Source organism: Rasamsonia emersonii, assembly GCF_000968595.1.
Source record: "Rasamsonia emersonii CBS 393.64 chromosome Unknown ctg1118621762167, whole genome shotgun sequence".
Taxonomy (NCBI): domain Eukaryota; kingdom Fungi; phylum Ascomycota; class Eurotiomycetes; order Eurotiales; family Trichocomaceae; genus Rasamsonia; species Rasamsonia emersonii.
Window position 1 is genome coordinate 369 of NW_013562620.1, and position 14,726 is coordinate 15,094.

Genomic DNA, 14,726 nt, shown 5'->3' on the forward strand with positions numbered 1-14,726 from the left:
CTTCTCTTCAGTGCACCTCATTATTATACATCATAAGTCCTCTCATCGCCAACTCTCATTGATTTAACTACCACGGAAGCTACTTGCCACAGAAACAATGTCTGTCAAAATCAGTGCTTCTTCCAGGGGAGACATGACAAAACAGGACTGTCCAAGTCCAGGTATCACTCTTTAACCAGTGCGCTTAGATAGGATCCACCATCAAAGTAAGAAACAAGCAGGCCAAGCAAGACAGATCCATGCTCATTAAAACATGACCAGACACGAGATCCATTTCAAGTATCTAACGGGCCACGTTCTGGCGTCTTAGGTAAGGTCATCACTGATAAAGTCCAAAATCTCAGCGTCTTTGTATAGAAGAGGTGAATAGTGCCTGTATTTCCGCAGAAAGCTGATCGCCTTTCCTAGACGGTCGGCAAGTTCGTATTTATCAAAACCATAGCGTGGCCAATCCTTCTGCAGAGAGAGAACCGACAGGATCATTCCAAACTGCCTACAAAGAGTTTTAGAAAAAAAGCAACATGATGAGGGAATGAATAGAGGTGCACCTACATATGAAGGAAACCAACAAGGTTGGGAAAGGTCAGCTCTGGCTTTCCCATCTGACGATCCATAATATCAAAAAATCTCCATGCCGTACTGATGCATTCGTTGGCTTGTATGTCAACCTCCCAATATGTGTCTGGATCTCCAGGAGGCCCCGAATGAACATACTGGTGGACAAAAGGAAAACGGGCGTGATGCTGGACGTAAAAGTATCTCAGGCAAAGAATTGCGGTAAATGAATCCGAGGGAGGAGGTGATTCGTCATTTTCGATCCATTTAGTCCAAGTGGGTTGTTTGGCCTTCCAAGACTCTAATTCCTTGAGGATGGTGTCCATCTGTTCTCGCGCTGTTGCCTTAGCAGAGTCCTTATTGTGCTGGCATTGAAGTGAGAACTGTATCAGAGCAAGATTTGCCGACTGGTAACAAAGCATGATTTCTTTGTATTTTGGATTAACAAATCCTTGCCAATGTTCCAGTGATGGAAACACTTCAGTAGCTATAGTATCGAAGTATTCAGAAATTCCGCTGCGAGGAATTTCTAGTACAGTCGAGATATCTCTGCATGACAATCAGTCAGAGTCGTTTGAGACCTAGACAGGCAAATACCTTTCCAACATTACACAGGTGAGGAACGCGCACTTGACAAGCAGAGTTCTTTCCTGCGATTCTGTTCCAGACACAACCCTGAACGAGTTAGTACAAGCCCAGCAGTAGGCATTTATATGCTCACTTCCTCATCAATGGCATACAACCCTGGCAAGCCCGTAATATGTGGCCATGCCTGATTGAAAGGAGCATAATCTGATCGGCGTAGAGCGCTATGAGCAGATGTATCTGGACCTTATGAAGTGGGTCGATATCTGTCATGATGCGAAAAATTTCGAGGGCCAGTACAAAATACTTTAGCCCAGGTATTGCCTCAATGTTCTGTCGTACTGCGCTTGCGATCTCTGTTTCTGTCCATCCTTCAAATGGCTCTACTTGAGGCACTGGAAGGGGCTCTTGCCTACTGGCAATACTCCCCAAAGCAACAACAAGAAGAACAATAACATCTGAATTGGTATAAACCAGAGGGTAATGTTTATCCAGCAAACATTTCCTCATCATGCTCAAGATCGCTGGTTCGAGGAAGGGGTATTGACAGTGTATTGTCCTTAAATACTGAATGCAAAGGTGGGAGCACAGCGGATCCTGGATAGGAATTTAGTAGTAGTCGAATAACGTAATGTTCAGAGTAATGCTTGGATTATCTTCAATTCCATACCATGATGCCTTCCGCCAGTGTTCGCTTCTCTTTGCATAATCTTGAGTGTACTGTCCTTGGATTAATCGTTCCAAAAGAGGGCACTCAACAAGATCATGGAGGCGAATGATGGACTCCTCGGAAGAACCATCTGTAAATAGAGATTGATCTGCCATCCTGAGAGGCACGTTTCACCCGTATCGATATACACAAGATACTACAGGGTACAAGATTAATGATGAGAGCACTAAAATGTATGGATAGTATTTGGAAGCATCGGAGGCTATTTAACTGGCTCGGCGAATCGAGCGTCATGTGACTGACTCAGACGCGTGCATTGGAAACGCGCCACAGATTGCTCATCAATTAGCTCTTCCGCAGGTGTGCGCAACCACTCCGGCCAAGTTGACTCGTAGTGCGGCGGCCGCCAACATTTCCCTTTGCTCATAGTCCAGTGCGAGATACAGATCTTTTTCCTTCTCAAAGTTTTCCACTTTGTTTTTTAGAAACTTTTCTTGGTCTTTTGCATTTGCAGGCCCATTTGGGAACTTCTCGTTGTAACGACTCGCGAGCCAATTCTGATTCATTCAGTAAAAGTCCCAGCGTTGGATGATCGAAGACTCACAAGGAAAGTCTGATGATCCTGCCCTAGCCACCGCTTTATTCTGTCTATGTCTTGCTAAGGAGAAAATAAGTGCTGTTCCTTCTACTAATTCATGGGGTTTCCTTACCCGAATCGAACATCCCCCGCAGTTTATGATCTGTGCCATTGTCATTTACCGTCGTTGCAGCGTCTACTGAGAATGCGATATTTATGGATCTCAGCTTTCGATTCTATCTCTACGATCTACTCGTCCATATATACTTGGAAGGATCAAGGCGCTGCTACGCTGTCAGTTTGGCTTATGCACCTGTGCCGAGTAGCTATTGGGAATCTGCAGTTGCCAACCGGCCGACGATCCCTGAGAATGATTCAAAGGCCACAGAAGACGCAAACGGAGCTGGATACTTGCGTCAGATGGGTGGCTTCTCCCTGCCGGCTGCGGCACCCTCTTGCATAAGGTTTCGATGACCATCTCTGCAGAATCTGTCGTAGGAGCAGATCCCTGTCCCATATCTATATGGTGCATCGATGCGGTTATCAAATGGCTTGTGTGCCAATGTTCATCGAAGGTCCAAATGCCATCATATCATCGCTTGTTTTGTTCAACAAGGATTTATCATGTTTCTACAAACATGAACGACAAAAAACAAAGAGACCACTTGTTCAGATACGATATTGTGGGAAAGCATAAAGATGGTCTGACTACTTAGCAGAGATTCTCCCGGCCTTCCCCTAAAATAAACTTTTAACCGCTATTGTACAGTGTCTTCACGCTGTGTGATATACAGAGAACTACGAGTCGCAGACTGGGAGCTACCAGCTGCAACGCGATATGAACAGAGAATGGTTAGAAGATTACTCGAGTAAGATAATACAGTAATCCCAGTATGTGAAATTAGATTATGGATTTTTTTTTTAGCTAATGGCAAGATGTTGATACCGCTCAGCCATCCACATCATGTGATGCAGACTAGGAGCTACATAGGGGATACATTTAACGAACTGATGTCATGTACTGTACTGTCATACTTGCTTTTGATCGCGTTCCAGTACATCTCTGATTAGACATTCTGGGCAACGCTCATGACCACACACATTACAATGTCTTCCTGATGCATTTTTCTCTTTGCATACGCAGCAATAAAGTCTCCTGCGCATACGAGCATCCCTTTGCACCCATTTTTGAGCTAGACCTTCGACTTTCCGTGGTTGCTGGGGTTCAGCAGAGTCTAGAATCTTCCCAAATTTAATATAGCTTCCTTGATGAGGTATATTTCGGTCAATTGGTTGACCCGGCCATAGTTCAGTTTTGCTGAAGATCTGTGTTTCATTATGATTGCTTGTCCCTTCTGCTGCTGATTCATGTAATGGCCGCTTCTGAGGCTCAAGCTCTTCCCTCATGGCAGTAGTGCTTCTGCGCTTCCTGGGTTGAGTAGGAAAAGCATCCATCCCACTGTGGCCCGTTTTGCAATTTCAGAAAACAATTTCTATATCCTTGAATCAGTCTGTGACGGCGTTTATATCACAAAGGTAGAGACTCACTTGAAGCGATAATTGGACAGTAATGTATCTGATTTTCTGATGATGCAGAACCTAGTTGTATACCTGGATGTAGCTCTCTCCTGCGAGGGGGTTTCTACTTTCTTATATGAGCGTCTATTGATCTGGAATTTCGCTCTTCAAGATAGCACAGCCTACAAATGAATAGAGATACTTTCCTATGTGGATAAAGACTTTGTAAGATTCCTGGAAGATGCCTGCAAAATTAAACTACAGTTAAAAGACACAGTTGATATAGTAAAACAACAACAATGTTCTCATCTAATGTCTCTGATCAAGAGCTTGCTCCCTATCCTTAGTTCTAAGTCAACTTTAAAGCCTGAGTCACTTACAATGTCACATCTTTATGTTCGGGGACCGCCGATGGCTCGATCTTACCCTCCTGCACCCAATCCTCCCAGAGAGAGTCCGCGTGGTCGCTGAGAAATTAAGTTTGCTGCATTCTCACCCGGGACTGCTTGTCATCACGTACCCATCAATTAACCAAATAGACCTTCCACCTTTTGCAGTCTGTAGTACTGCATCTTCGTATGCTGCGGACCGCTCAGTAATGTCTTAGGTATGAGGAACTAGTTCGTCAGACCTCGACCGTATTCACCCTTTCTCAACTGAAATGTAAAATTATCAACAGCGTCCGCTCTGAGTAATTATTAGAAAAGATAGGTCAAGTACTTTCAAATCACAGGTGACATTACCTCTTAATTGGCTTATTGGTCACATCATTCTGGAACCAAGCTGCCCAAACAGTAACAATGTCTCCGTTCTTCGGCAATTGCCCATTTCCATCTAAGACTTTCTTTACAAATGACATAGGCATATTTGCTGCCGTGAGGTGTGAAATGAGGAACACGACTTCAGACAGTATATGAGGAAATCAAAAGTGTTACAAATGGCACAGGATATTCGGTTGCTTTCTTCATAGTCTGTATATATATGCAATTGAGGGGTCAGTTAAACTATAAATGTCTGAAAGGCGACAAAGTAGTATATGAGAGCAGATGACAGATGTCCTCCTATGGTACATAATCTATCTTGAAAACATGCAGGCGTATATACCTAGAATAGCAGCCCAGAGGACAGACCATACAACCCTCCAGAGCGGTAATGACTCTCCCGGGTGTTTTAGTTGGTACACTAACAATCTTCCAGCGCAAGTGCCTTCTAGAGCTCGAATGGGGATGAGTTTAAAGCTTTCCAAGTCTAGGCAAACGCGCCCATAGAACTCAATCCCTCGTTGGGCTAAAGACATGGGACGGAGGCCGCCTGAGCCTGTCATGGGTTTCCAATTCTGCCATTCCGATGAGTATCGTTGTTTCAAGATCTCCGAAACCACAGACACTATATGGCCATGCTGTACAAGAAACAAAATCCCGAAGACAGAATCCATCATCTGGTCCCAGCTGAGAGTAAGTCCCTCATCCTCAGAGCTTGTTCCGATAGTAAAAATAGAATCCTTGCTTTCTCGGATCTGAAAATGGTCTTTTCCAATGACGGACTTTGTTAATGTCACCATTTGTCTGGAAGAATCAGAGAGTGTTACCTACCTTTTCGATCATTAAAATGGATCTCGGTTGCTGGGACTGGATGCTCGCTGTCTCTCGAGGAGATTGATATTGTGGATATCACTTTAATGGCGTTCTGCAGGGTGACTGATGCATTCTCCATTATGGACGCACACAATTGTGTAGTTCAGTCTTTGTCGTAATAACGGTCAGGATCGAAATCAAGGCAACCGGTACTATGCATGCGATTGACAAGGCAACCAGTAGAACTGGGACGCCCTTCTTATATCCGAATCAATGCTTTGACAACAGATCATACTCCCAACTAGACTGGGAAAAATTGCATTCCTGTCCTGTGGTATCCTGCATGATTTTGGGATAACACAATTTGGCTCAGAATTCATAGCTCAGAATTCATAACCAAGGTTTCTGCAGAACAAGAATAAGGTGATTTGATTACTTCTTAATACTCTGTTGCGTTCAGCCCAAATATTGGTGTCGGGGTTTAGTGTTTGGACGGACGCTAATGCACGTTCACGTTTAGTTGGCGCGCGCGCCAACTAAATCTGCATATGATGTGTCCACTGGTTTACTAAGCCCTTTGGTGTGGTACCGAAGAGAATGTAACTGAATATCGATGGAGCTAACTTGGAGGTCATGATGCACTTGTACTCTATACACGTGACATACGAGTGGACTACTCCGTACATCACCTCAGGCTGCTTATCTCACCGCACTGGATTGGTTCACGGGTAGTTATCCAGATGCGCTAGCAGTGTTCTCCACACACCATCTAGAATACCAACATCGAATAGGCAGCACCAAGTTGTAACGGAGCCCTAGCAGTGGTAGGATTTCAACTCGTCCTCGAGCCTAGACCAAGTGAGGTAACGAGTAGACTAGGGCTAATGACTCTACGAGCTTAAAATCATATATGTAGCTTGCTTGTCAGCTAACTAGAACAGTGCAGTTACATAAAGGCAAGGGAATTAAATTGGAAAAATTCCACTTTCTTAGACCATGCTTGAAGCAGAATCTGTCTTGCAGCACTGATTTCCACGTCCAATCATTGTCGGTTGGGATTCCAATCTCCTCTTCGGAAAAGCGGCAATCGGCTGCCACTACAGAGGGCCGGAAGGCTTCGTTGAGTGGCTCATGCTCATCATCATGCATGAGGCTGTCGTACCTAGCCACATGGGTGCCATTTTCTGCGTCATCTTCCAGCAACATTGGACTATCATCCACATTGCTACCCTTGTAGTATAAGGGAGTAGTATTATTACTATAACCAGAAGCAGCGCTAGAGCCAGTTAAAATCATTAGAGAGACGCAAGGCGGATGACCCTCGACGTTGCCAGAGTTCTCATGGGTTTGAAATTCTTTGCCCCGACTTAACTGGGATCGAATAGTTTGACGGATATGCCTTCTGTGGTAAGAGGAGGAATGAGGTACAGAGGCAGTTATAGAGTAGACCGTCCTGGATCGAAGGGTCTTTGAGTTTTGAAGGAGGGTTTGGCGATGCTTGCGGTAAGTAGTGGCCATGCTGATGTTATTGAGGGTGAAATCAATGAGAGAAATTAGGAAGAGGAATTGGAAGAGAGAAACGATGGGCACCTACACACTTTTATACCTGTCACTGGTACTCAGCCTCTTCTACTACACTAGGGAACGCTGACTTCAAGATCCCTAGTAATATCTATTTGTTGGTCAGCAGGACTATCTCTAGACTCTTGAATGAACATGCTGGTCTCTTTCACAATGAATCCATTTCATACTGTCCGGGGGTGTTATTCTCCACATCTAACAGGTGGTAGGAATTAACTCCCGATTGCCACGAATCTCGGACACATAACTCATATATCTCTCTATTTCATGCTCACCCCTTACTCATCGCCCCCCGTTACGATGCCGCCGTCCCTCTCTTCGTCCCTTTGTCGCACCCGGTTTATCCTCTCTTCCTTTTTTTGGGTCGCAATCTGCGGCTGAACAAATCCATCAGTCCTGTCAATGTAATTATCATCTCTGGGGCCATCACTTTCGGCGCTACGTGAGTGACAGGAGCGGCAGCTCTTCCTCTTGGCCGTACAATCTGTCCTGCGACGTCTGGCTTCCTTGCTTCCAGATTGTATAGGCTGAGACATTGGTAAACCCACCGCAAGAGAAGAATGCGTACGTAGATCCCGAGGTGAGCCTTCTGTGTCCAGTTGTGATATTGACTGTTTCTCGGCTGGTTGTATTAAGTTCAAAACCCTGCTAGAATAGGCAGTGTCTTGACCGAGCTCGGAAGCATCCACGTGGGCCTCATCTGTATGATCTTCTGGCCTATTGGTGTCGTTATTAGAGGCAGCGTGGCTCGCATTGTGGCTTGCATGACTCCCCCATCAAACTCAGAGTTGCCGTGGTCTATAACTTTCCCAGAGCTGCAGCTGGAGAGTGGTATATTCGCAGAATCTATTCCATGCCGGACGGCGATCGGAGAACCGACATCATGCACGCGATCTCCTTGGGAACTAACACTGTCATGGCATGTCGGCATATAGGATCCTGTACTGACGGGAATCTCATCCTGCATGCTGTCCCCGACGACGTCCAGATGCTCGGTTCCCCTATCCTCAACCACGAGCGGACCTTCCTCAACATGTGAGCAAATAGCTAAGCCTCAAGAGACGTAGGGCGCCAGATCTTCTCCCAAGCTCGCAAAAGGAACAAAAAGCATACAACTAATGATTGGAATAAGAACATAGATATGGCGAATATCCCTATGCCGGAAGAGACTAACCAAAAAACAATGTAAATCAGCTGAAGATAAGGCTTGCCCTGGGGCCAAGAGAAAGAAAGAAGAAACTGGGCACCAATTAGCCGTGGTAACTTCAAACAATATACGGCCTTCAGGTACCATGATGTTCTTGAGATAAGTAGGCCATTTCCACTTTACACTTTTATCGTTGGTCTTATGGCCACAGACTGTAATTGTCGCGTAATCAGGAGATCCTGAGTTGTCAGTATCACCCCCCTTGAACTCAGGAAAGGAGTATTCTTACCAGGACAGGTCCGCATGCTGCAGGCAACCTTAAAAGGTGTAATAAAGCAGAAACAAAGGAAGATCAATAATTGCAAGGCTTGGATCCCAATGATAAGCAAGGAGAGGACAGGAAGAGAGAATAAGTAAGTGTGCGTCTAATGCCCCAGATGCAAGCCGAGACCGAGTCATTGGAGCTGGGGGCCGGTGTGCGCTACAGCTGCATTACACCACCTACCATGTACCATCCTGCATCGGGACTCCTATCCCAGCACGCTTGCGATTCTACTACTGTAAGGCGTCTACCGGCTTTTTGTTTGCTAAATTCGGAATCAGGCTTAGTTCGTATTGTGTCCGTCGCGCAGGCTAGTTTGCCAAGGTAAAAATACAATCTTCAGGGTTTCTCGGCAGGAACTCATCACTAAATGCCTGGAATTAGCAAGTGGCATAACTGCTCTACATGCCAGGATATACTGCGGATTCTGCAAATCTAAATAATGGTCATCGAAGGCGTCAGAGGGCCTTACCCGGTTAGGCCATGTTAGTAAAGAGCCATTCTGATTGCAGATTATTTCAATATAATCTACTATTCTCTATCTGGGATCTTCATACGCTCATGTATTAACCCTTTGAGTAGTCTAGCTATCTGACTTCGAGCAACATCACGTTGATGCTTTCTTGAGGAAAATGGTTCTTTCCTCACACTCCTCGTCTTGCTTCATCTAAACATTGAACCACCTGAAGTATACATACATCTCAAGTTACGCAAACTTTGTTAAGGCCGGAGACCCTTTCCAATAAGGACGGAAGTAGTGAACAGAGGTACCAGCACATTTTGGTTCCTGGATGATTTTTCGCTAGTAACCAGTCGCCTGAGATTGGCACGGTGAAGTTCTCGAAGAACCTGTGTGTTTCGCGCAGTGATTCCAAGGCCGCAATTGTTCTTTCGCCTGTCGGTTCTTCCATCAATCTCTTGATGTGACAAAAATGCGGATCTAATGAAGGTACCAACTTTCCATTGTCGCAATTCTCCTGAGACCAATAGCGTTCCTCGTCTGTACAAATCTTCACAGTTACCAGAAGTGCCCCCATAAGCTCGTCGTGGAGATCTGTATTGGTCGAACAAAACGTAGATATGCCCTCCAAGACATCCGCCACATCTGTAAGGTATATAAACGATGGTACAGGGGCAGGCACTGCAGCAACCACAGCACAATCATGATGGTATTCGCTTTTCAGCCGAAAGGATAGATAAAGATCGAAAATTTTGTGCCGCTTGTCCAACGCCGGTAGTTGTAGACACTCACGGAAAATATTCGAATGAACATCCTGCAGCAAATGGGTCGCTCGCCAGGCGAGACGGCATAGGATACGAAAATCTGTGGAGCTAAGTGGCATAAGCCGACCTCGAAAGATTTCATGAACTCGCAATATGTCCATAATTTGATTGGATCCTAGATCCAAGCTGGTCTCGTCGTGAACCGGAAGTAAACACATAAGAGTCAGGAAGTGGACGATGAAAACAAGGCTGCAATGACGATGACTTCCAAGAAGGGGCAGTAGACGTCGACGAAGATCATCAGCGGCTGATGTTTGTAAGAACAATCTATATTGCTCGCATGCAATTCCGGACCGTTTCAAGGAAATGATAACCGACAAAATTCGATTCTTAGGATCTTTGAGATGCGGAATTTGATCTTCGGTCCGATATCTGTTAGACGTTAGCAACAAAATATATAAAACATTGAGTTTCACACTGACCTCCACCAGGAAAAGCAGTAGTTCTCCTCATGCGAAATAGAATTCAAGAAATCAAGACCAGATGTTAACTCTGTTCCATTGATGGGGGTGTCTTCCAATTGATCTGTTTTCGTGTTTTCTATGGGAAGCGACTCAAACTCATGCTTCGACAGTGCCTCATTTTTCTTTTGGCCATAGTAAGGTGCAGAATCAGACGTCTGCAATGGTGGAAAAAAGGACTTGCGTGTAGTCGTTAATATTGTCTCCTGGGAGTGTTCTACTGCTCGTGTCTCGGAAATTATATGCGGCGATTTGAAGGATTTCTCGTCTCGGTCTTTCTTCTCCAGTTGCTGTTCTGCATCCTCGCCAGAAGATATCAATGTTGCCTTTCTTTTTCTCAGGTTCTTCTTGTCCGGATTTGACAAAATTTTTGGATATATCTGTGAGGAGTCGGGTCTGTAACACTCCAGGCGCTTCCTGCTGCATGTGTCGCAGGGCGTTGATTCATTGCATTTGATGCGTCTTCGATGGCATGTTAAGCATGCTCTGAATATGCGACGATTCCCCGTTTGCACACTTTTAAACGATGTATTCTCCATGGATAGAGCACATTTGACAACAGGAATGGAATAATGTACAATGCATTGATTAACAGATAATCATGGATCAGAGAGTGGCCTCTCAAAAATGTCATCGGAAAGAAATGGTGATGCGAACTTGTGGCCCAATAAATATGCTTGATGCTTTCGTCGTAATCCTAGGGGTGGTCTGAACTGTTACATGCACTATTTTGAATTTTATTTAGTAACAGGACCTAGCCCTTAGGAGGCATTTAGTTTGCGTCTGTTGTTACGCACCGTCGTGGCGATTTGACAGGGATATCAGAAGCAGCTGAACCTTGTTCAAGTCCTGGGTCGACTATTGTAATCACGGTGCTCGGTAAACGCGCATGATTCATTCGCAAATGACCACCAACTAGGGGTATGTCACTCGGTGGATGATAAGTGATTTTCATGGGTTCCAAGCTTAAAATGGACTTTTACTAACTCTAGGCTGCGCTTGAATTGGGATTTTTTCAAATCACAGGGTCTTGAAATCCTTGAGCCATCCTGCCATCTCGGCTGCTCTCCGCTCCTCTTCCAACCGAGCCCGCTCTCCAGCTCGATGATGAAGGACAAGGTTCCTACATGTATCCTAATCCTTGATTAGCCGTCTGTTTTAGTCAATTCTACCCCCTGTACAACCTGTAACTTGCCTGGTCATTTTCCAATGCTGTGGTGAACTCCTCAGGGGTCATGAACCGACCCCCCTCTTTCCAGGAGTACTTCGATTTCTTCCAGAGTATTTCGCGTGTTTTTTCGCTGTCACCTCTGCAGATTCCAGACACACCTTGGATCATTTCCCTGGTGCATACCGGTACCGGATTGGCGTCATAGTGCCATACAACCAAGCCAAGCCTGTACTTCGTGTCTTGTGCCAACGCGTCTATCATTGTCTGCAGGTCCTCATCAGGTATGGGACAGGGGTAATCACAGCCTTCTGGCGTTAACATGTCCATAGCAATGCATCGCAAAGCTGTCATGGCTGGAATATCAAAAAAGGGAGACTGTGATATTGACGGTGGTCTTCGACGTGCATCCTAGTGCTATGAGTTAATATAATTGGCGTGTTAGTTGCTGGGGGCGGAATACTGACATTCGTAGTGATTTCAGACATATTTCCCTGACCCAGTGCGGCTGACTCTTGCGCCTCGAAGGCAAGCTTATCAGATTGGAGAGAGGCAACCGGCAGCGGTAGACAGGGTCGCATTCGCAAGGCAGCCGCTCGTGGTCCTTATAGTGAGTGTAGCTTCACTTGGCATGCTTGCGAGTTGACAGAGGTGCCAACCTGTAGATGCCATGATCTAGACACATGAGGTCTAGACTTGCGGGACTCTGTCCCTGCGGACCCTGCTGTAAAAGCATTGTGACGATGGCTGCATAGAAAGCGCACCATGGAAAGCCTTCTCCAGGGTCTTCTTCCGATTGAGCGGCTTAGAAGTCCAGGGATATAAGTGGTGAGCTATCTATTTTAACTCAAGTCAGACCCCGCAGGCTAACCTGATGCAGCTTAAAAGGATATTCTTCAACCTGCGGTGTACAGTATTTATCTCTGGTCCACCACATGGTGTCAGCCTTCTACTATTGAAGATTCCGGCAGGGCGAACCCACTCCCGGCTCAATTAGGCTGATTCGGTTACAAATCATAGTGCGCTTTGAGGTATGGAGGATTTTGAAGACTCCTGTGCCCAGGATCTCATAGGCCACTTTGATGCTGTTACCAAGTCAGACCCCACTGACTAACCATTTAAGGTTTAAAAAAACTCCGCGGCTTCGCGCCCCGCGCAACAACATCTGCCCACGTCCCAACGTCCACGGAAGGGTTCGGTTTATCGTCCCAGTCGACATGGAAGACCTCAGCGGCGGCGGTGAAGGACAGTCGGCATATGCGACCTGCCAATCCTTGTCAAATCAACCAGTGATTAATGTACATCAAGAAACGGCGGGCTTAACTGCACAAGGCTTCCTAGACCTGGTTGAGGAAAACCTGGCAACAGTTCAGGAATTCTTCAGGCGTGATCGAACATACATTATCGCACAGATGAAGATAACATCGAATCCCCGAATTTCCAATCTTTCGCTTAAAAGATCCTCGAGCTTGGAGGACAAGTTCCTCTGCATGCTGCACACACGGGAAACAACACTGCAATATTATGCAAGGTTCCCCCACTTGGATATTACCAAAGATCCCCAGTGGTGGGTTACAATGCAGAATTCTGGTAATCGATCGCAAGGCAAGCTGAAAACATTTGCCGAGGAGCAGAGCCTTCCCTTAGGCGCCTTACGCAAAGGGGTATCTGTCACCTGGAAGCAGTTGATAGTCGAGGTGGAGTTGTCAGCACCAGGGATAGCACTTGTCTTCCTCCCTGTTCTCAGACGGCTTGAGCATGTATATGTTCCTCAACTAAAACTACTATGCGACCTTTTACGCTGTGACCGGTATTCAAACATCTTGCAACTTTCACGGGCCTATTCAGATATGATGCGCAATTACCAATGCAATTACAATTTTTGTATTGGTATGTTGACACAATCACATAGCAGTTGCTCACAATCTGACGCTCTCAGCTTTCTTGTATCTCAATAGGACCAATGACAAGAACACAGAGACACCTGTGAATTGATGCTATCAGAATGAATTGGGATTGGGTTCCCAAGTCTCTGACAGCCAACATCGGATGTAGCAATCAGCGCATGAAAGGGACCACCTCCTCTTCATCCTTATCTATCCCTAATCGTGCAAGTCCACGTGAATACACCATTGCAACAAATGTACCAACACTTTTGTCTGGCCAGTCAAGACAGAGATATGAATCCACGATGACAACATTACCCGGGTCCAACACCAGAGGCCATGCCTTCAGCTTCCCCTGTGATGCCTGTTGACGGCAGACATGTTTTTCCAGTTTGTGTGATTTGGGGTAGACATAGAGAATAACCCTGTTCCGGACTGCCCGAAATAGAACGATCGCCTCGCCTCGCTGGTGGCCCTGTGGACCAACCCTGTAGAGCCCTGGTTTATCCGTTGCCTTGTCGCAGCACACCACGACGGGCTCTCCTGGCATCCCGTGGTCCACACCAAGAAGGGAGCGATAAATGTATTTCTCCTGCAAACAGTAAGTGAGCTTGGTAAGGACAGACACACCAAAGGCATACTTTAGTATCATTCATATCATAGTCCATGAACTCGATGAGTGCCTTTGATAATGGTGACCCAAAGGAGCCTCTGAAGTAATAATCGGCACTCATTTGGTCACCAATGGCATTCTCGATACTCTTCGCCATATACTCCGGGGGCTGGCCCCAGCTGAGGGTGGCATGTCCTTCGTAAACTAGGGTCATCACTGCATCGTCTGCCTGCGAGGTGTTCGCTTCGTCCATCTTTGCCGACATCATGTAGTTAAGGTGGGGAACTGTGATTATGTAATCACGGGTTTCGCGTCTACAGCAATAACTGTTCGTCCAGGAGAGGAAAAAGATATTTTACAGTTCATGGTAGTTATATGCTTCGCATCAAGATATATAAGATCATTTGGATTAAAGAAAGCTTTAGAAGCCATATATATGAGATTGAAATGGACAAGTAAGAGATGCTGCATGTCTCACAGTAGTACTATCTAAACTGAAGCGCCCTCTTTCCAACACATCCACGAGAAATTGCTGAAAGGTCGCAAGTTAAGGTGGAAATTCTCTGCATGTGTATGCAGCCAAAATTAAACTAATAAAGGCAATCGCCTACAAGAGTATCATCTCAGCTTCATCAAATTCATCAATGCGGTCTTCACTATAATCAGAATATATTAGTCTCTGAAAATTATGGCAAGAGACAAACCATTGGATCTTACATCCAAACTACATTTGGAAGGCATATCTTGCCTGTTTGGGCATATATCAAGCACCACGCAGTCACAAG

At 45.7% G+C, this 14,726-nt stretch overlaps 8 protein-coding genes across 8 annotated transcripts; 1 reads left to right on the forward strand and 7 right to left on the reverse strand.

Annotated features, from left to right (window-relative positions):
* Positions 1–306: 306 nt before the first annotated feature.
* Positions 307–1,650, reverse strand: T310_9638 (uncharacterized protein; the record flags this gene model as incomplete). The annotated part of the gene is made up of 4 exons (XM_013467895.1): positions 307–493; positions 553–1,104; positions 1,153–1,230; positions 1,277–1,650. The coding sequence occupies 4 exons, from the start codon at positions 1,648–1,650 to the stop codon at positions 307–309; spliced, it is 1,191 nt and encodes a 396-aa protein (XP_013323349.1).
* A 501-nt stretch (positions 1,651–2,151) lies between these two features.
* On the reverse strand, positions 2,152–2,559 carry T310_9639 (uncharacterized protein; the record flags this gene model as incomplete). The annotated part of the gene is made up of 3 exons (XM_013467896.1): positions 2,152–2,367; positions 2,415–2,468; positions 2,521–2,559. The coding sequence occupies 3 exons, from the start codon at positions 2,557–2,559 to the stop codon at positions 2,152–2,154; spliced, it is 309 nt and encodes a 102-aa protein (XP_013323350.1).
* An 857-nt stretch (positions 2,560–3,416) lies between these two features.
* T310_9640 (uncharacterized protein) lies at positions 3,417–4,770 on the reverse strand (the record flags this gene model as incomplete). The annotated part of the gene is made up of 7 exons (XM_013467897.1): positions 3,417–3,846; positions 3,936–4,057; positions 4,108–4,150; positions 4,286–4,372; positions 4,426–4,486; positions 4,537–4,592; positions 4,649–4,770. 7 exons carry the CDS (start codon positions 4,768–4,770, stop codon positions 3,417–3,419), a joined length of 921 nt encoding a protein of 306 aa, XP_013323351.1.
* Positions 4,771–6,369: 1,599 nt separating this feature from the next.
* On the reverse strand, positions 6,370–6,997 carry T310_9641 (uncharacterized protein; the record flags this gene model as incomplete). The annotated part of the gene is made up of 2 exons (XM_013467898.1): positions 6,370–6,411; positions 6,581–6,997. 2 exons carry the CDS (start codon positions 6,995–6,997, stop codon positions 6,370–6,372), a joined length of 459 nt encoding a protein of 152 aa, XP_013323352.1.
* Positions 6,998–7,338: 341 nt separating this feature from the next.
* T310_9642 (uncharacterized protein) lies at positions 7,339–8,027 on the reverse strand (the record flags this gene model as incomplete). Its single annotated transcript, XM_013467899.1, has 2 exons — positions 7,339–7,777; positions 7,843–8,027. The coding sequence occupies 2 exons, from the start codon at positions 8,025–8,027 to the stop codon at positions 7,339–7,341; spliced, it is 624 nt and encodes a 207-aa protein (XP_013323353.1).
* Positions 8,028–9,230: 1,203 nt separating this feature from the next.
* T310_9643 (uncharacterized protein) lies at positions 9,231–11,930 on the reverse strand (the record flags this gene model as incomplete). Its single annotated transcript, XM_013467900.1, has 5 exons — positions 9,231–10,185; positions 10,236–10,691; positions 11,072–11,189; positions 11,604–11,853; positions 11,910–11,930. The coding sequence occupies 5 exons, from the start codon at positions 11,928–11,930 to the stop codon at positions 9,231–9,233; spliced, it is 1,800 nt and encodes a 599-aa protein (XP_013323354.1).
* Positions 11,931–12,659: 729 nt separating this feature from the next.
* On the forward strand, positions 12,660–13,432 carry T310_9644 (uncharacterized protein; the record flags this gene model as incomplete). The annotated part of the gene is made up of 2 exons (XM_013467901.1): positions 12,660–13,332; positions 13,401–13,432. The coding sequence occupies 2 exons, from the start codon at positions 12,660–12,662 to the stop codon at positions 13,430–13,432; spliced, it is 705 nt and encodes a 234-aa protein (XP_013323355.1).
* A 241-nt stretch (positions 13,433–13,673) lies between these two features.
* T310_9645 (uncharacterized protein) lies at positions 13,674–14,206 on the reverse strand (the record flags this gene model as incomplete). The annotated part of the gene is made up of 2 exons (XM_013467902.1): positions 13,674–13,920; positions 13,959–14,206. The coding sequence occupies 2 exons, from the start codon at positions 14,204–14,206 to the stop codon at positions 13,674–13,676; spliced, it is 495 nt and encodes a 164-aa protein (XP_013323356.1).
* Between the last annotated feature and the right edge of the window lie 520 nt (positions 14,207–14,726).